Below are 18182 nucleotides of genomic sequence, written 5' to 3'. Positions count from 1 at the left end.
AGCGCAGTGCCCTGCCATGCTCAGCCCCCTGTGCGGGGATGGGGCAGGCGCTGACAGCCTACGCTGACAGCCTGCTCTGCCCCTCGCCCTCCTGAGCCCCGGGAGCTCAGCCCCGCGGCAGAGCTGCTGCTCAACCCAAGGGCAGCGGCATTAACCCTGCCTGCCCTGCCTGGAGCACGGCCCCCGCCGGGGGGTCCCTGCAGGCGCGTACCCTGCCCAGAGCACACAGGCACGGAGCTGGGAAGGACCTGGTTTAATAAACTACACAACAGCAAACCAAACGGGTACAAACGTAGTGGAGTGTCCAACCCAGCCCTTGCAGCTCCCGGGGCACGCGGGGCCCCGGCCTGCAGCTGGCAAAGGGCTCCCTGGCAGTGCGGGGGCCGGGGCCCCGGGTCAGCGTCACAGCAGAGCCCCCAGCCGTGCTCACGGCCCCTTCTTGCTGCCTGGGGGCTTCTCGGTGCGGCGCTCCTTGCTCTCGCCCTCGTCCCCAGCCTGCTGCTGCAGCCACATGCCGGCGTACACGCCGCCCTTCTGCAGCAGCTCCTCGTGCCTGCGGGGAGAGCGTGGGGGTGCAGGGTCCCAAGCTGGCCCCAGAGCCAGGCAGGGGGTCCCCGCGGGCAAACAGCACCAAGCCCTCGCCCTGTGCTCACCTCCCTCGCTCCGCGATGCGCCCGTCCTTGAGCACCAGGATCTGGTCTGCGCCCACCACGGTGGAGAGCCTGCAGGGAAAGGCAGGGTATTATCCTGGCTCAGAGGGGAGAGGGTCCGGAGGGGTCTGCACAGTGCAAGGAGCTGCAGTTGCAGGGGCTGTCACCTCCTGGGCAGGAGGACAGGTCTGCAAGTCCCTCTGCGGGGGGCTGGCCAGGTCAGAGAGCTCAGCACCTCCCAGATCAGCCCTTTCCCCCATCCCTACCTATGTGCAACAACGATGGTGGTGCGGTGGGCGCAGACCTTAGCCAGGGAGGCCTGGATGTTCCTCTCGGTCTCCGTGTCGAGTGCAGATGTGGCCTGCGGGAGAGGCAGGGTGTGGGGAAGGGATGCAGGCAGCCACTGGGGCTAGGGCTGATGCAGAGCAGGGCAAGGCTGGGCTGGGGGCCGCTGCCGTTACCTCATCCAGCAGGATGATCCGAGGACCCTTCAGGATGGTGCGTGCGATGGCAACGCGCTGCTTCTCCCCCCCGCTCAGCTTCAGCCCCCGCTCCCCTACCTGGGTGTTGTATCCTGCAGGCACAAGGGCAGGAAGGTGGTGTGGGATGGGGATGGGGACCGGGGCTCTGCTGCACGGGGGCGTCCTGCCAGGACCACGCAGCTGCCCGGCGCAGCCTCAGCCCATCCCTGCCCAGGGCCTGATTTAGCCCTGGAGAGACGACAGGGAGAGGCAAAGCAAGGCACAGGGTCACACAGGTGTCCCCATGGGGAATGTCACCCAAGGACAACCGTGAGGGCAGCTACAAGGTCATGGGGGACAGGATAGCAGGGGAAGGCAAGGAGGGGACTGCGGGGGTCTCACCATCGGGGAAGGAAAGGATGCGGTCGTGGATGTCAGCAGCCCGGGCTGCCTCCTGCACCTCCTGGTCGGTGGCCAGGATCCGCCCGTAGCGGATGTTGTTGGCGATGGTGTCGTTGAAGAGCACCGTGTCCTGGGGCACCACCCCGATGTGAGCACGCAGCGATGCCTGCTTCACCTGGGGAGGGGGAGAGGGCTCAGCCAGACACGCACCCCCGGCAAAGACCCCCCAAAACCCAATCCTACCCCTCAGCTGCGAGCTCAACACCCCACTCCTCGCAGTATCTGCTCCAGGGTTCCCCCAGACCACAGGCTCAGCTGCATCTCCACCCTGCGGTGGGGGAACCCCGCCAGTGTCCCGGCCCTTCCCGGGGAGCCCTTGCCAGTCCCCAGCATTTCAGCCCAGGGGGTCCTGCAGTCGCCCCTCTCACCCCACTCCTGACACAGATACCAGCCTTCAAAGGGGCTGTGGGGGCCGTGTGCCTCACGCCTGCCCTGGGGAGACGCCAGTGCCTGCACCGAGCAGCGCGGTGAGGCCCAGAGGAGCTGGTGTCCCCCCCGCTGGTCCACGGAGGTCTCCCACCCTCACCTGGGAGATGTCCTGCCCGTCGATGCGGATGCAGCCGCCCCGCACGTCGTAGAAGCGGAAGAGCAGGCGGATGACGGTGCTCTTCCCCGAGCCCGAAGGTCCCACCTGAACGCGAAGGTAAAGGGACTTGGAGACACCAGAGACTCCCTGCTGCTGGAGGCCAGGGGCTGGGCAGGGAAGCATCAGCCCTGTTGGGGGTCTCTGTCCTTCCCACCCGCCTACTTCCCAGCCCCTCTTCCCCCATCCCACCCTCCAGCAGTGAACCCAGACCCAAGGTCCCGCTCTCACCAGGGCCAGGGTCTGCCCGGGCATCACAGAGAAGGAGACGTCCTGCAGGATTTCCTTCCTGGGAGAGGGAGATGGAGAGGGGCTCAGGGCCACCTCCCCTGCCACACGTCCCTGTGCCAGGCCCCATAGCTCAACGCGTCCCACCCTGCCACCCCATGCCTGCTGCTCCATACCCATCCACGTAGCTGAAGTGCACGTTCTCAAACTCGATCCGCCCGGCCTCCAAGCGCAGATCGCCGGCATTCACCGCATCCTTCACCTGCCAGAGGGTGAGACAGGGCCTCAGAGCCAGCCCCTCCCCGGGGCAGGAGCACGGGGCCGTGCCAGGAACACAGGGCCGTGCCAGGGAGCGGGGTCCAGGAAGGTGGCACCCACCTCCTGCTCCTCGTGGAAGAGCTCGAACATGTTCTCCATGTCTATGAAGGAATTCTGGATCATCCTGGAAGGGGGCGAAGACCAGAGGGAAGGGTTTGGGGGTGCGCATCCCAACCCAGGTGCCCATGGGGAGGAGGACCCCAGGCACCCCCATAGCTCCCAGCATTACCTGTAGTAAGTCCCAAACCAGTTGAGCGGCGTGTAGAGCTGGATGATGTAGGTGCCGAAGAGGACAAAGTCCCCCACCTGGAAGGGACAGGGGAGAGGTGCCTGTCACCACCAGCCCCGGGGCCCCACGCCAGGCAGGGGCTGCCCAAACTGGCACCAGCTTTACCTGCAGCTTGTTTTCGGTGACAAAGTAGGCGCAGAGCAGGGACCCCGCCAGCAGCCCCAGGCCGATGACCAGGTTCTGGGTCTGGTTGAGGAGACCCAGCGAGGCACTGACCTTCCACTCTGAGACCTGGAAGAGGCAAGGTCCTTCGGGATGCTGCCGCCTCCAAACCAGACCCACGGCGAGCTCCATCCTCCTACCAGGTGCCCATGAGGCTCGGCTCTGTCCGCCCCGGCTCCCCCACTGGTGCTGAGCGCCCCGTACCTGGTACTTGACGATGGCATCGTTAAAGCGGTTCACCTCGTAGCTCTCTGCATTGTAGTACTTCACCTGCAGGATGCAGAGCTGGGGTCAACACCCGGATCAGTCCCCCCCTCCAGTGACAGGCAGTGCTCAGCAACCCCCCACCGCCTACGGTACCGTCTCGAAATTGAGGAGCGAGTCCACAGCCCGGGACTTGGCCTCGTTGTCCCGTGTGTTCATGTCCCGCCGGTACTTGGTCCTCCACTCGGTGATGAAGATGGTCAGAGCTGCAGGCAGGAGGGGGCTGTGTCGGCAGGCGCCCACTGCCCCACAGCCCGGCATGGCACCCCTGCACCCCGACCCCCCACTCACTCAGGTAGAGGCTCATACAGACGAAGATGATGAGGCCGAACCAGGCGCTGAAGACCGAGGTGAAGTAAACGATGCCGATGACGATGTCCGCAATGGTGGGGATGATGCTGAAGACGATGTAGCTGGGGGGTGGGAAGGGGCATGCCACATCAGCCCGGCCTGGTGGAGCTGCCCGGCCACCCCCTGCCCGCCGCGGGCGCGCTCTGACCTGAGCAGGCTGTTGATGCTGCTCGTGCCCCGGTCCACGCTGCGCAGGACCTCACCGGTGCGACGCCCCAGGTGCCAGCGCAGGGACAGCCCGTGCAGGTGGGCGAAGAGCTGCACCTGCACCTGCCGGTTGGTGAACTGCTGCACCCACACCCACAGGAAGGTGCGCAGGTTGCTCACGAAGCCGGTGGAGCCTGCGGGGCACCACGGGACGGTCAGCGGGGACCGGCACCACCGGGGCATGCAGCTAGCTCAGAAAGCCCAGCTGGGAAAGAGGGATTTGGGATCGGGCCCCACCGCTGTCCCCAGCCCAAGACCAGCCCTGGTTGCTGCTCCCAAGAGAGAGAAGCAGCGATGGGGGCATAAGGGCATCCCCGGCCACCCCAGCCCCAGCACAATGTGCCCCACACCATCTCTCCCCAGCACCCTGTCCTTTCTGCCCGTCCTTACCAGCACCTCCGCCCTGCAGGAACTTGAGCCCCACGTAGATGCAGACAGTCCAGGCCAGGGTGTGCCAGGGAGCACCCTCCGTCAGCTCGTTCACTGGGGAGAGGGTGGCAAGGGTCAGGGAGCATCGCCGGGTGCCCCATAGGAACCAGCCCCAGCACCCCGTGCTGGTCCCTGACCCCCTGGCCCCTGCTACTGCCAGGTCCCTGCAGCCCCCCAGGTCACTCGTGACAGCCCCCCAGCACTTGGTGAGGCTGTGGGCAGCCTCCCACGCCGAGCTGCAGGCGCCTCACCGATGTTCTTGTAGAAGATGGGGACGAAGACGTTGATGGCCCGCTCCAGCCCCATGAGCGCCATGCAGAACAGCACCAGCCCCTGCAGCACGTGGTTGCCCCTTGGCCACAGGTACGGCACCAGCAGCCGCAGCTTCCTCCGGAAATCCTTCCAGGTGGAAGTGGTCCTGCCGGCATCGGGCAGGAGCAGCTAGGGGAGAGCAGAGCGAGGGGTCACTGCACCAGCACCCCAGCCCAGCTGGCAACGGCCCCAGGGAACACCCCAGCAAGAAAACCAGCCCCGTCCTCCCAGGGCCCCCGCTCCATCCTCCCAGCAGGGCTGCACCCTGCTGACAGCGGGCAGGGAGCTTGGGCAGCCCTAAACCTCGCTCCTCCCCGGTCTCCTGAAGATGCTGATCCCAAGGCATCCTGATCCTCCCTCCCATGTCCCCAAGCTGCTCCGGCTCCGGGACTCACATGGCTGTTCTCCACGTCCCGCTCCTCCTCGTTGACCAGCAGCATGTAGGGCTTGCGGGGCAGCCCTGGGGCCTTCATGCCCAGGATGAAGAGCATGAACGTGCAGATGTAACGCAACAGCCAGAAGCCAAACTGCACCTGGACGGAGAGCAAGGGGTCAGCACTGCAGCCGGCCCTCGGCAAAGCCCGGCGGGGCATGGGATGGGTGTGAGCTGAGCGAGCAAGGAGCCGGGCATGGGAATGGAGTACAGTGCAGCCAGGGGAGAGGGGACACCCCATGCAGCTCAGTGGGACCCCCTGGCTGAGCACAGCACAGCACCTCAGGCAGCACCCAGACCCCTTCCTTCCTCCCTCCCTGCCGTGTCTGGCTCTGTGCCCTCCGGCTTGGGGTGTGCCTGCCCTGGGGGGAGCAGGGAGGTAAAGGGCTGGGGGGAGCAGGCAGACCCTGCGCTTGGGGCTGGGCGAGGCAGGAGCAGGAGCTGAGCTGGATGAGGACACAGAGAGATGCGCGGTAGCTGGGCTCGGGGCCGAGATACGCGGCAGATGCGTGGGTGCAACCCCTGCCTGGGCATGGCAGGGCATGGCACGCACACCCCACCCCAGCACCGCAATGCTGCAGCCCCCTCACCCTGCAAAGGGCCCCATCCCCCCTGTCCCTGCCCACCGCCCCCCAGCCCACCTTCTGGTTGGTGTCCTCCAGCGCCCACCACCACAGCGGGCTCCTCCAGCACACCAGGGTCAGGTTCTCGGCGGCAAAGGCCAGCGCCCAGAAAAGCAGGAGGACGGTGCCATGGCCCCGCGTCCGGTCGTGCGCCAGCACCCGCGTATGCTCCAGCTGCAGGAGGGCGACGGCGCAGCCCCAGCTGAGGGCCCAGAGGCCGGCGTGCAGCAACATGTACCCGTAGAGCCGTCCTGGCCCTCCTGCTTGCCACAGTAGCCCACCGAAGGGCTGCAGGGCCAGGAGCAGGGACAGCAGGACCTGGCCGCGGTAGAGGCGGGAGCGGGGGATGTACTTGGGCTCCATGGCACGGCCAAAGCGGACGTAGCAGGCGTACTGCAGGGCTCCCAGCAGCAGGCAGATGCTCAGCAGCACGGCCGGCACCAGCGTGAAGAAGAAGCAGGGCTGGAAACCCTGCTGGACCCAGGCCTGGGCGATGGAGCTGTTGCCCTCACAGTAGCCCCCCAGCACCGCCATCCTGGCAGGTCACCGGCTGCGGAAAGAAGAGGGGATGGAGCAAGGTCTCACGATGGGTACGGCTGCAAGGAGGGACCCACGGTGGGATGGCATGGCCGAGGGACGGGGCAAGCACCACCAGACACAGACACAGGGGACGCGCTGCGTGCAACACGCACACCCGTGCATGCAAGCAGGGCCAGCTCCGTGTGGGGATGAACACGAGCCCTGTGCCAGGATCCGCTTGCGGGGCCTGCCAGTGCCCTGGGCAGGGGGGGTAACCCTGCACTGGGCCCCCCCAGAGCCACCGGGGCCCCTGGGGACGCAGTCGGACGCGGGGGGTGGTGAGACCGCGGGGACGGGAAGGCAGAGGGGTGCTGGGACCGGCGTTGAGCGGTGGGGGGGGGCAATGGGGGCCATGCAGCGGCAGTGCGGGGGGGGCGGTGTTAATGCAAGGGAATGCACGGGGAAACGCAGGGCAACGCTGTAGAAAGGCAAGGGCGAGGGCGGGGGACACGCGTGGGCGAAGGCAGGGGACACGCGTGGGCGAGGCGGCGGCCGTGCCGGGGCCGATGACCGTGCGGTGCCGGCGCCGCTCGGCCCCGGGACAGGCGGTGCCGGTTCAGCCGCCGCCCCGCCGCCCGCGCAGCCGCCGCCCCGGCCCCGCCGCCCTGCCCGCGCCCCCGCGCCCGCTCACCTGCCCCGGGCCCGCCGGCCCCGGCCCGCTCCGGGCCGCCGCACCGCCGCCCGCCGCCGCCGCCAGCCGGGCCCCGGCTCCGCTCCGCCCCGCTCCCCGCCCCCGCCCCGCCGGGCTCCTGCGCGCCCTCCCCGGCGCCGGGACCGCATCCCCCGGCCCTCCCCGGGCCTCGGTGCCCGGCCCCGGGCCGCAGCGACCCTGCCCCGCACCCCCCCCACCCGCAGAGACCGGGGAGGCGTCGGTGGCGTGGGACCAACTCCCGGGCCGGGGGCCAAGGTGGGGTCCCCGAAGCCGAGGCGGGGTGCCCCGTTCCCGCTTATCGCCGCCGGCAGCCCGGCCCTGCGGCACGGAGATAGCCCCCGCCGCCCCGGCGAGGGCCCGGCCCGCCGCAGAGGTCAGGCAGGACGAGGCGCTGCCCTTCCAGGGATAAATATAGCCCCTGCCTCCCGCTCCCGCCCGGGCGGAGCGGCCAGCGGGCACCTCGCAGCCTCCCGCCGCCATCACGGCCACCGGCTCGTCCAGCTTCCTCCGTCCTCTGCGCCGTGGCCGGCTCCGGGCGGGCCGCAGGGTGCCGCAGGGTGAAGGGAGACTCGGAGCAGCGTTGGGATGATACAGCCCATCTTTATTAGACGGCTATACAGCTGTACAGCGAGGGCACGGGGCGTGCCATGCCGCGCTCCCCGGGGACCCCCGCGCCCGCACGCCCCGGCGGGAGATGAAGAAGAGTGGCTCGCCATGCACATGGGACACCGACGACACAAGCACAACATGCGGCAAGGACTCGGGCCTGCTCCTGCCCGGCCCGGCCCTCCTGCCAGCCCAGGGAAAGGCCTGGACGTCCCCCCCGCCCCAGAGCACTGCCAGCCTTCAGCCGCTCAGCTTAGAGACCAGCAACAAGTCTGCCGGGAAGCCCAGACGCGGCATCCCGCAGCCCCGGGGAAGGCTCACCTCCGTGCAGGGTGGCAGCCCCAGGTGCCGGGGGAAGCCACCGGAAAGCTTGGGTTCCCGGGAAATTTGCTTTCAGTTTCCCTTCACCATGCCATGACAGCCCCAAGCCGGAGCTGCTGCAGGGTGGCTGCAGCCGCTCCTCCATGGGAGGACCCCAGCAGCACCCAGCTCTGCGGAGCTCCTGCCCAGCTCAGTCCTGACCCCATCTCGAGCTCTGCTTTAGCACGCTCCGTTCGGTCCCTTACAGACCCCAGAGCAGCTGGAGCTCCGTCCTGTCCCGCCCCATGGCAGCCGGGAACCCGCCACCCCCAGAAAGCCTGCCCCTGCATGAGCACCCCGTCCCTGCTCACGCCCTGGCTACCCGGCTGCATGCACCCCTGCAGCGCTGGGAGCAGCCGGATCATCACCGTGCGCCCAGCCCGGGCTCAAAGGGCAGAGAGCGATAACCCTGGCAGGGGAAGAGAGGCGGCCCTGGGCTCCGGGGACAGCAGAGGAAGCCCTGCAGTGCTCGCGGAGGGCACGGCAAAAGCAAGCAGCTCCTGCCAGAGGCAAGGGGAGGGAGGAGGGGAAAGCAAAGCCTTAACTGGGATGCAGATCCTCACAAGCTGCCGCTGGAAGAGAGGAGAGGAGAACCAGAACGATGGTGGGAAGGTCTTGTCTGAGGCCACGCTGCACAGCCGGGATCCTGATCCCCACCACCGCCACCCCAGGGCTGGACTGGGGTTCGCCTCTCCCTTCTGGGTTCAGGGCACCCCTCCTTGTCCCCCCCAGGCACGAGCCAGCTACTTGGTATATGGTCTCCGCAGCAGCCGAAGCCATGTTGCAAGCAAAAGGATGGTTTCAGGAGGGAAGGAGGAGCTGGGAGCCCCCGGGTGAGATGCGAGACGCACCGAAGCCTTTGCTTGGGGAAGGGGAAAGGCCCGATACCACAGAAACGGCCACATCGGGAGGACAGACCCGATACACCACAGCCTGGGCGTGGGGAAGAGGCCTTTATCATGTCTGGAGGAAGGGAACCAATACGCAGAGCACGAGACCTTCAGGGCAGGCTCCGAGGGGGCTGCGAGCACTCCCAAGGGACGCCGCGCTGCCCCATCCCGGGCTCCCTTTGGCACTGCAGGAGGGCCCGCTGGCAGCCCACATCTCATGGGTGCTGCGCAGGGGGGAGGACGCTGCCCTAGCCCAGAGGTATGGCACAGAGGCTGCCAGCTGGGAGGGACATCAGGGACACCACCGACCCTTGCTTGCATGCAGGGGACGGGGCAGCTGTCATGGGAGTTAGGGAAGAGCTGCCGCATCCCAGGATCCTGGCCAGAGCTGTCCCCACCAGCTCTGGATCCCACCCCTACCCACGCCAGCAGCAGCTGGGGCCTGTCCCTCTGCAGGGTGCTGGGGCAGAGGGGTGGGTGACTGCCCCGCTGCTGTCCTGCTCTGGGCTGAAGGGCACAACACTGGTCCTCTCCAGGAGGGCGAACACGGCCCTGGGCACCTCCCCAGGGCCGCAGGCAGGGCAGGTGTGGAGCTACAGGCTGAGCCAGACCCCCCACAACAGCTCCTGCCTTCACGTCGGAGGGAAGTCCCAGCCCCAGGCAGACAGCTGGAGCTGGTGCCATCTCACGTCCCTTCGAAGAACAGCTGCTGCTGCCACCTCCAAGCCAGTCCACAGTTCCCCACTGCTAGTCCTGTCACGTCAGCTTTCGCAGGCTCTGCAGCGATCCTCCGACACGGACGACACAGATGTGAACACAGACACATGTATGTACTCACACACGCATTCACCCCACGAGTCAGAGTGGCGTTGACTTGACACACGGCTGGACACAAAGTGCCACCGCAAAGCCGCCGGCCTGGCAGTTTTGTCTCTTCGGCAACTGATGGCAACAAAATGGAGCCCGGGACTATCCTGTCCACTCGGGACGGGAGAAGAATCAGGCTGATGCCACGTCCTGCTGCCCAGGCGGCTCCCAGTCTGCAATCCCCACGAGATCCCCAGTCTACAAGGCTATACCTGCAAGACAGAGAGGGGATGTGGCACCTATCGGGGCCAGCCACCAGCACCCCAACCTGGCGCCCCGAGTACACCTTGCCCTTCTCAGCCACAGCCTTCACCCCTACCTTGTGGATCTGTGGTGGAAGCTCATCCTCTGAGCTCTCCTCTGGCACGGGCTCCGGGTGTCTCGCTGACTGCCCATCCTCAGCCCAGCCTCCCAGCGGGAGGCGGGAGAAGTGTGATGGGGCTCTGTGTACTGTGCCTGGGTCTGCAGGAGAGGCAAGGAGGAAGATTAGCTACCTGGGGGACTGTCAGTCTTCAGGGGCAGGCAGGCTGCTCGTGCCAGTCCATACAAGGCATCGGTTATGAGGCTTTGACCCGGAGCTCAGATCTCTGCCCTGGCTCCCATACCTGTGATGCCACCGTATCGCCGCTGGAAGCCGGTCTGCAGTGTGGCCGTCTCCTCGGCAGGCTGCCGTGGCGAGGAGAAGGGATAGCTGGCAGAGCGAGGGATGGGGACGGGGGCACCCCGCTGAGTGTCCAGCTCCTCATGGGCGCTCTCCCCGCTCTCGTCGCTCTCTCGCCGGTGCCAAGTGTGCCGCTCGGGCTCCAGCTGGGCATGCTGCTTGTGCAACTGCAGGCAAAACACGAGTGAGTCGGCTGTGTGGGAGAGTCCAGATGCCTGAACACACCCTCTCCCCAACACTGCACACACACTGGTCTCAGCTCTCACTCACACTGGCATCCCAGTCACACCAGACAGGGCACCCCAGTCCTGCCTGTCCTGCCCCGCACCCCTCTGGCTGGCCAAGCTCCAGGCTGCTCACCTCGTGCATGTAGAGCGCGTGGAGACTCATCTCGGTGGAGGCGTACTCCGACAGGATCATGCTCTGTAGCTGACCCTCCCAGGCGCTGCTCCCCGAGCTCACGGTCCTCGCATCGGCACTGCCACGGGACACACAAGTGGTGTTTGCTGCCCAGGTGCCCCTCACGCCACCCAGCCCCTCTCTGCTCTAACGTCAGGCCTGCAGACATCCGCTCCCCAGCTGCACAAGGTGACCAGCCCTGCTATGGCACTGCCTCTTCCCCACCAGGGGTTTCTCACCACTGTGGTACCTACGGGAGAGCAGCAGAACCCCAACACTGTCCTCTGGGGCCAGCCTACGCACCTGGGCCTAACTCTGTTTATGAACATGCCCCTTGCTGGTCCAGGCTGCAGAGACAAATGCCACCGTGCACTTAGGACAACAGGATGGCAATCAGGCAAGGGTTTAAGGAATCTGCAAGGTGTCCAGCTGCCCCTCTCCAGCCTGCAGCTTACCCAGAGGCTGTCATGGCACTGGTGCCACGAGGCTGGGCTCCCTCTCCATCCCTTCCCGCCGTCTGAAAGCCACTGGGAGGCTGCTGGGCAGACTGGAGTGGAGAGAAGGAACGCAGGGCCGAGGCCACTTCGGAGAGATGGCGGGAGGCCTGTCCATCCCGGCCCATGTGGAAGCCCAGTGCCGAGGAGCCCGCTATCACATTGGCAATCAGGCTGTGAGGCTGGAGAGTTGAAAGAAAGAGAATCACTGTCCTGTGCAGACTTTGAGGCCTGATCCCCACCAGCGACACAGAACTGAGGCACCCCAGCTCTCTCAGCCCCTCTCCCACCTCACAGGGCCCCAGGACAGCCTGCTGCCTTCTCTAGAAACCCAGCAGCAGTCCCAACTAGTGCTGATCTATCACATTTGCATCCCCAGATACAGCCCAGGCAAGGGCAACATTGCCCAGAGGACCTGATGATCAGTTTGCCAGCACCCAGCAAGCACCCCAAGAACACCCCGCATCCCCCCCAGCCTGGGCACCTCCGACTCCGACTGCAGGGACTGGATGGAGCTGAAGAGGGCGTTTTCGGGGAGCACAGCCTGCTGAGCCAGCGCCACGCTGCTGTCCCGGTGCACTCGCTCCTTCAGGAAGCCGATGAAGGCCGTGCTCTCGCGAGGCGGCTGCCACTTAGGGTTGGTGATGGCAAAGTGCATGAGGGACAGCTCCGTCTTGCCGTCCTCGGCCTGCTGGTAAATGGAGGCCTCCGTCTTTCCTGCTGACATCCACTGCAGAGCACAGACAGGTAATGAGGGACAGGATCTGCTTTACAGCCCCACCAGGCCCAGGAATCAGTCTGGGCAAAGCACGCAACACCCAGCATAAGCTGGGCCACGGCTCCCCATGTAGCAGGCACTACGCCAAAAGTACCCCACTACTTCAGCCCTCACAGCCTGGGGAAGAAGCAGCAAGCACAGCCTCTGCCACCTCCACCCCAGAACATGCATCGCTGCAAGGGAACCGGAGAGACAGGGACTGGCCACAAAATACAGAGCTGAAAGCCTCGAATTGCACTCTCCAGTTCCCAGCAGGAGTGACAACAGCCAACAAATGACTGCTCTTAAAAGCTTCCTGCCACAGTGAATCCACCCCCTCCCTCGTTCATGGCCCTGTCACTAGGGAGTCTTTCCTGACAAGTGTCCTAAATTCCCAGGCACAGGAAGTAGATGGATCCCCTCTCCCTCCGCACTAGATTTTACATAATGGAAAATGCTTCTCATCTCCCTGAGGCTGCCTCTCTCCTGGGCACAAGCAGCCCAGCTTCTTTAAGTCAGTTCTCAGTGGTCACGCTTTCTAAATGTCCAAATAATCCCATTCCTCTCTCCTGAGGATACAGGACTCCTGGTTGTGAAGACAGGCAAGGACATGAAATAAAGAAACGACAAAGCCTGGTTCACAAAATATCGGATTAATAATCACAGCTGGGCCACAAGAGCCTTCTGGGGCTGGTGACCTGTGTTCGCAGCCCGACACCCAGCAGAGAGGCAGATGTCAGGAGTGGTGAGTTACGGCCTCTCATGGGTCTAAAGGACCAGACAGGCTGGTGAGGAGCCCAGGCTGCTCCCCCACCACCCACAGGACCTACCGCCGGGTGGCCATGCTGGCGCACATCCATCTGGGCAAAGGAGCAGGTGTCGCCCACACCCACCACCTCCACGGTGAAGTTGCGGAAGAAGTCAACGATGTCCAAGGACTTGGGTCGCAGGAAGACGATGAGGATCAGGGGGGTGATGATGGGACTCAAGAGCTCCTCCAGGATGAAGACCTGAGCACAGAGACAATAGGCTCACCACAAGCTTGAGGATGTCAAAAACCCCGCAATCCCAAAGCCAGCCCCCAGCTCCAGCCCATCTTCTGGGGCAGGGTGTTTCTGAGAAAGCTGCCTTGTTCCTCTGCCAGCCCAGGAGCTACTCAGCTCTCCGGCAGCTTCTCCCTCCTGCAGGGATGGGGGTGAGTGCCCATCCCAGCCCCTTGCAAGCCAAGCTCACCGCTTTGTACTGGAAGAGCTGGGCAAACTCATCCCTGGTCTCATAGCGGTGGGCATTGCCCTGCCAGTGGTCAGGCATGTAGTGGATGTGTGCCAGGATGACTCGCAGCAGCTGCTCTGGGCAAAACACTAGGTGCTGGTCAGGGATGAAGGACCTGTAGGACAGGACAGGGAAACATCACACCTCAGTTCCTGGGAGATCTCATCCTGGGAGGGCAGGGCGATCGGCCCATATCACAGCTCCACCTGCAGCCTTCACACCCAACCCAAACCTTCCTGCCAGCCCAGCCCTGGGGTGTTGCTGTACAGCTCCAGCATATCATATCGACCCTCGTATCATAGAGCCACCCCACCCAAGATCACCACTACCCCCTTCTCCTGCCTGCCCCAACTCTCTCCAGCCGTGCCCTTCACTCAGGCAGATTCACATCCGCTTGCAACCAAAGAGCATGTTTGCACGGATGGCTGTCAGCCTCACTGCTCCCCGCAGCGCTGCCAGGAGCACAGGGGCAACACAGACCCACCTCACCTGCACACCGTGATGCCCACCCCGAGCAGGGTGACCGTGGTCAGGACGTGCTCAACTGCCAGCACGTCCTCATCGTAGATGGTGAGAGCGATGAGCACAGCCAGGATGGAGCCAGCAAAGAAGGCCACGTTCTTGGCCACGATGGTAAGGAGCGGCGAGATAAAGCAGTTCATGTACTTGGAAGCTGGCTTGTACCCCTTGCTGAGGCGTGAGTGCAGTTCGTGGTCCAGCTCGTTGAAGTGACGGAGGTAACAGCGGCCGTAGAGAGACCAGCAGCGGGCACCCAGGCTGCCCGGCTCCCGCTTCAGGATTTCTGTGTAGCTGAAGAAGGCGTAGAGGATCTGCCAGATGAGGATGAGGGGGCAGAGGAGGAAGTTAGCAATGCCAATCCAGAGGATACGAGTGCTGAGCTTCTCAGCCAGCTCCAGGCGGTTCCCAGCCCGCTTGTACTCGGCCTTCAGGCTCCATTCGTTCTCAAAGAGGGAGCCAGGCCCCCAGAAGAAGATGAGTTCGAAGTTGTACTTGAGCCCACGCGTGTAGAAGACGGTGTCTCCCAGCAGGGGCAGGCGGAAGCGGATGGGCAGCAGCGACTTGTTCACCATGGCCACCATGTAGTTCTTGAAGCGGAGGATGCGGTGGTAGATGTCCAGCTCCGTCAGCTCCTTCTTGTGGATGCAGATCTGGTGCTCCTTCTGGATCTGCACGATGCGGGCCTGCACCTCCTGCCAGGTGTAGTACGGCAGGGTGGACTGGAAGGGGGCAAGCGGCAAGGTTAGGGGCAGGACGCATCCAGGGACAGAGGCTGGGCTGAGCCCACTCACAGAGCACACGCCTCGGGGTGCTGACGAGGCACATGCAACACCAGGACACGAGGCACCTCCTTGCGCCGCTTCAGCCTGCAGCGAGCAAATCCCATGCCTTGCCCTGGTGCCCTTTACCCCTGAATTAGTGCAGATGACTGTTTCCCAGCCACTCACAGGCCAGCTGCCTTGGAGGCACAAATGCAGCTCCAGGCTCGCATGGGTCCTCCGAGAGCTGCCATTTGCAGTCAGCAAGCAGACAGGAACAGGGAAAGGGACTTAAGCAGTGTCCCAGAGGGGGCCTGTAGAAAAGCCGGGGACAAACCAAGCCTCTTGGCTCACCCCACCTTTCTCAAGACACAGTCTCTCCTCAAAGGATGCGCACACACCTTTTGATGTTGCCCATCAGAGCAAGGACTCTGGACTAGGATATATGTGCAAGCCTCAAACCCCATCTTTGACACTCCAATCTCCAGTGTGGCCTTCACCATGGCAGCTCCATGCCTCAGCTTCCCCCCCAGCAAACAAGGAAGATGACGTCGTCCACAACCCAGGGAGGTATGCGGATATCCTTGCTTATGCCTTCTCTGTTGAAAGCCATCACAGAAAAGGCCATCGCCGAAGAATAAACATATTGGGTGGCAGATGGCAGAGGCATGTGCCAGCAGGCAGAGGCAGGCTGGGCAAAGAGGGGTTAACAGGCTGCTGGAGAAGAGGCTGAAAGGACACCCATGCGATTATGGAGCAGAGGGACGAGTGCTCAGTACAGGTCTCCCAGAGAAGCTGGCCCCAGAGAGGAGTGAAGGCGAGCTGCTTCTCGCCACTCAGCAAATGCCTCCCGTGTCCTTTAGCGGCCCCGCATGCGGCCCTTGGCCCAGCTACTTACCATGGGGATTCTGAGGGCATTGATGTAGAAAGAGTGAATCTCCCAGTAGCAGCAAATGTTGTAGATGAATTTGACAAGTCGGTGGATCCAGAAAACCCCGGCTATCACCAGGATGCAGATGAGGAAGCTGTTTGCCTGGATTCTGTAAGCAAGAAGAGGCAAGTAGTGGGAGACAGGCCCAGGCAGGTGCCCTGAGTAACTGGGAAAGGAAGAGCAGTGGCTAACGTGTCCTCCGCTGCCCCTACCTCGCGCTGCAGACATTTGGAGGCAGGAAGGCATCTGGCAGAGTCACCTTAATGGGCTCACTGGGATGCTGGCTGTGATTTACCGCTTTGTTGGCAAAAAGGATGTCGTAATCAACGCAACTGATAAGAAAGGTGGTGAACGCCACCACGAAGATGAACTGCCTGCGAAGAAAGGGAGCAGCCGTGAGGGAATAGCCCTTCTGCCCCCCAAAACATGAAGCAGGCAGGGTCACGCGTCACGGAGATGCATTCCCACAGCCATGGCGGCAGGAAAGCTCAAGGGCACCAGTTCCTTGAAGTGGAATGCAGGTTTGGGGCACAGAAAACCCTAACGAAGGGGAGACAGGACAATTGTAAAGGGAACCCTCCCGCCCACCCAGCTGCAGGAGCTCGGTGGATTCCTGTGGCTGTTCCCCAGCAGCTCTCACAGCCACAGCAGAGGGGGAGCCTGCACTTACATGAGCTCAAAGATCTCTCCAATGAGCATGCAGGTGAAGCCATTCTTCTGATGCAGGTTATAGACGTGAAAGCTACAGTCAAGGAGAACAGTCTGGAGACTCCTTCCCTCTGACGAAGGACAGAGAGGCTTCTGTCCCACTGGCATCCGCAGCTCCCCAGCCAAGTCCCCCTCCACCACCAATGGAAACGCCCTCACATCCCTACTCATCAGCAAGCTGGTTCTCCACTGCAGGGAAACACACTCTGCCCAGGTAAAGCACAGCTGGGATAAGCGGACTTGGCTCCATCCAAGCTCCTTTCTTCCCCTACCCAACACCCAGAGGGGGGTCTGTCCCAGCACAGAGCAGAAACTCAGCGTGCCCTCAGGCCGCACAAGGGTGGGCAGGGCAGGGCAGGATGACACAGAGACAAGCAAAAATGCATTTAATACCGCCAGCACGTATGACCGGTACCCCCTGCTCCCGACCCCAGTAATGTGGTTAACAGAACTAATGCCATTTTATAAGGCAAGCAGCCATTCTCCGTGACCGAGCAGGTCACGTATTAGTTTCCTTTCCCTCATTATCAGGGCCTGAAGGTCCTATGAACCAAGGAGACAAACCAAACAGATTTCTTCTTCCCCTCCCCACCGGCCTCAAGACTCCTGGGCGCCAGGCCAATTACTCCCTTCCTTGCTGGCCTTGGAGGTCCCAGGCACCCAGCCAACCCAGTTGCAGTGATGATCCCGTCACAGAACAGGGAAGTGTAACAGCACACAGAGCGCTGTCCACAAAATCACGGAGTTACAAGTCCTAAGTGGGAACTTGGACGGGAACTGCTGCTGGACAGCGAGACCATGGCCAGGGACACCTCCACCGTCATCTGTTTCCTCTGAGGACTGAGTGACTTGTACGCTTTTATATGATTTTCAAGTCTAGATGATGATTGTTATACTGACATAGCAAACCATGTGTTAAGATCTGACCCGATCTGCAGAGAGTCCAGGTGATTAGAAACTGTAAGCTAAGCGGTGCCATAAAATTTTGTACTAGGCTACTTATACAATTGCACTACACTGATTCTGCTTACAGAAATCCTGTGCTATTCTGATTATACATTCTGTGCTATGCTAATCATAAAATCCTGTTAAGGAAATAAAGCTTTAACTGTAACTACAACTCAGTGGTGTCATCACTCTGCCAAGGATCCCTAAAAAAAACGTGCTTGTCCTCTCAGTGTCGGTGACAGCACCCCACAGGCATGGGGGTTCTGCCATCCCCCAGCCCCTCTGGAGCTGTGCCGTGTCCTCCGGAAAGGGGCAGACGCTGCCCCAGCCCCGAGTTCCACCAAACCCAGTGTTCCCAGCAGCACCGAGAGCTCAGGAGGTGGTGGGGTGCATCCCGCCTGAACCCCCTCCTGCCAAAGGATATGCGAGAGAAGAAGAGGTCCAGGTTCTCGATGTGATGCCACGGAGCTGACGGAAGAGAAGCTCGGGGTGAGGGCCCCTCGGGCACACCCCGCCTCCCCGCCTGTGGGGCACAACCCCACCTCTTCCCCCCGTCCGGGCCCTCCGAGGCCCCAAACCGGCCCCGCAGCCCCCAGCCCCGGCTCCCCTCGGTCCCTGCCTGCTGCCCCATCCCCAGCCACCCGCACCAGCCTGGACCTGCCCCCCGCAGCCCGGCCACCGCCGGTCCCCAAGGCCTCCGCCGCCTCACGCTTCCCCACCCCGCTCCCCAGCTCCCCTCAGGCTCAGGCCGCCGCCGGCCAGGCCCCAAGCCCCGGTGCCGCTGCCGGTGCCGCTGCTCACACTTGGCGCCCTCGGGGACGTGGACGAGCAGGTCCCCGCCGCCGGGGGGGGACTCGGTGGAGGAGCTCTCCAGGCGCTGGTACTGCGTCTCGAAGTGGGCCATGGCGGGGCCCCCCGCCGCCGCCGCCACTGGCCCCGGCCCGGCCCGGCCCGCTCGGCCCCCGCCCCGCCCCGCGACTGGCGGCCGCGGCGCCCAATGGCAATGGCG

General features: G+C 63.6%; 2 protein-coding genes across 5 annotated transcripts; both read right to left on the bottom strand.

Annotated features, from left to right (window-relative positions):
• Positions 1-238: 238 nt before the first annotated feature.
• ABCB6 (ATP binding cassette subfamily B member 6 (LAN blood group)) lies at positions 239-9836 on the bottom strand. 2 transcript variants are annotated; one of them, XM_087731554.1, is made up of 20 exons: positions 9698-9836; positions 5791-6322; positions 5112-5249; positions 4656-4845; positions 4366-4458; positions 3917-4109; positions 3709-3830; positions 3514-3623; positions 3358-3423; positions 3097-3222; positions 2932-3008; positions 2763-2826; positions 2561-2646; positions 2388-2445; positions 2100-2204; positions 1514-1688; positions 1112-1224; positions 917-1011; positions 654-722; positions 239-553 (listed from the first exon to the last, which is right to left on the bottom strand). In XM_087731554.1, exons 2-20 carry the CDS (start codon positions 6304-6306, stop codon positions 427-429), a joined length of 2523 nt encoding a protein of 840 aa, XP_087587680.1. In that variant the 5' UTR covers positions 6307-6322; positions 9698-9836; the 3' UTR covers positions 239-426. The 2 variants fall into 2 exon arrangements, with proteins under 2 accessions (XP_087587680.1, XP_087587679.1); XM_087731553.1 differs by lacking the exon at positions 9698-9836 and adding an exon at positions 6983-7174.
• On the bottom strand, positions 7584-18139 carry ATG9A (autophagy related 9A). 3 transcript variants are annotated; one of them, XM_087731549.1, is made up of 14 exons: positions 17975-18139; positions 17599-17641; positions 16188-16253; positions 15730-15891; positions 15485-15626; positions 13799-14547; positions 13271-13424; positions 12868-13047; positions 11765-12010; positions 11242-11462; positions 10748-10865; positions 10332-10554; positions 10046-10188; positions 7584-9938 (listed from the first exon to the last, which is right to left on the bottom strand). In XM_087731549.1, the coding sequence occupies exons 1-14, from the start codon at positions 18075-18077 to the stop codon at positions 9933-9935; spliced, it is 2556 nt and encodes an 851-aa protein (XP_087587675.1). In that variant the 5' UTR covers positions 18078-18139; the 3' UTR covers positions 7584-9932. The 3 variants fall into 3 exon arrangements, with proteins under 3 accessions (XP_087587675.1, XP_087587677.1, XP_087587678.1); XM_087731551.1 differs by lacking the exon at positions 15730-15891; XM_087731552.1 differs by lacking the exons at positions 15485-15626; positions 15730-15891; positions 16188-16253; positions 17599-17641; positions 17975-18139 and adding an exon at positions 14631-14912.
• Between the last annotated feature and the right edge of the window lie 43 nt (positions 18140-18182).

This window comes from Nipponia nippon, unplaced genomic scaffold (genome assembly GCF_047370975.1).
Source record: "Nipponia nippon isolate SJK-2023a ecotype South Korea unplaced genomic scaffold, ASM4737097v1 scaffold_5, whole genome shotgun sequence".
NCBI lineage: Eukaryota > Metazoa > Chordata > Aves > Pelecaniformes > Threskiornithidae > Nipponia > Nipponia nippon.
The sequence above is the reverse complement of the archived record's forward strand: the minus strand, read 5'-3'. Positions and strand labels throughout refer to the sequence as shown.

Bases quoted from the DNA above. Each gene is read 5' to 3' on its own strand.
- ABCB6 (XM_087731554.1), bottom strand. From the start codon at position 6,306: ATGGCGGTGCTGGGGGGCTACTGTGAGGGCAACAGCTCCATCGCCCAG. The intron at 3,831-3,916 runs GTCAGAGCGCGC...CCCACCCCCCAG, and splicing joins AGCATCAACAGCCTGCTCAG to CTACATCGTCTTCAGCATCA. The intron at 2,446-2,560 runs GTATGGAGCAGC...TCCCTCTCCCAG, and splicing joins CACTTCAGCTACGTGGATGG to GAAGGAAATCCTGCAGGACG.
- ATG9A (XM_087731549.1), bottom strand. From the start codon at position 18,077: ATGGCCCACTTCGAGACGCAGTACCAGCGCCTGGAGAGCTCCTCCACC. The intron at 15,892-16,187 runs GTAAGTGCAGGC...CTTTCTTCGCAG, and splicing joins GGAGAGATCTTTGAGCTCAT to GCAGTTCATCTTCGTGGTGG. The intron at 15,627-15,729 runs GTAGGGGCAGCG...TCTTGCTTACAG, and splicing joins CCAAATGTCTGCAGCGCGAG to AATCCAGGCAAACAGCTTCC.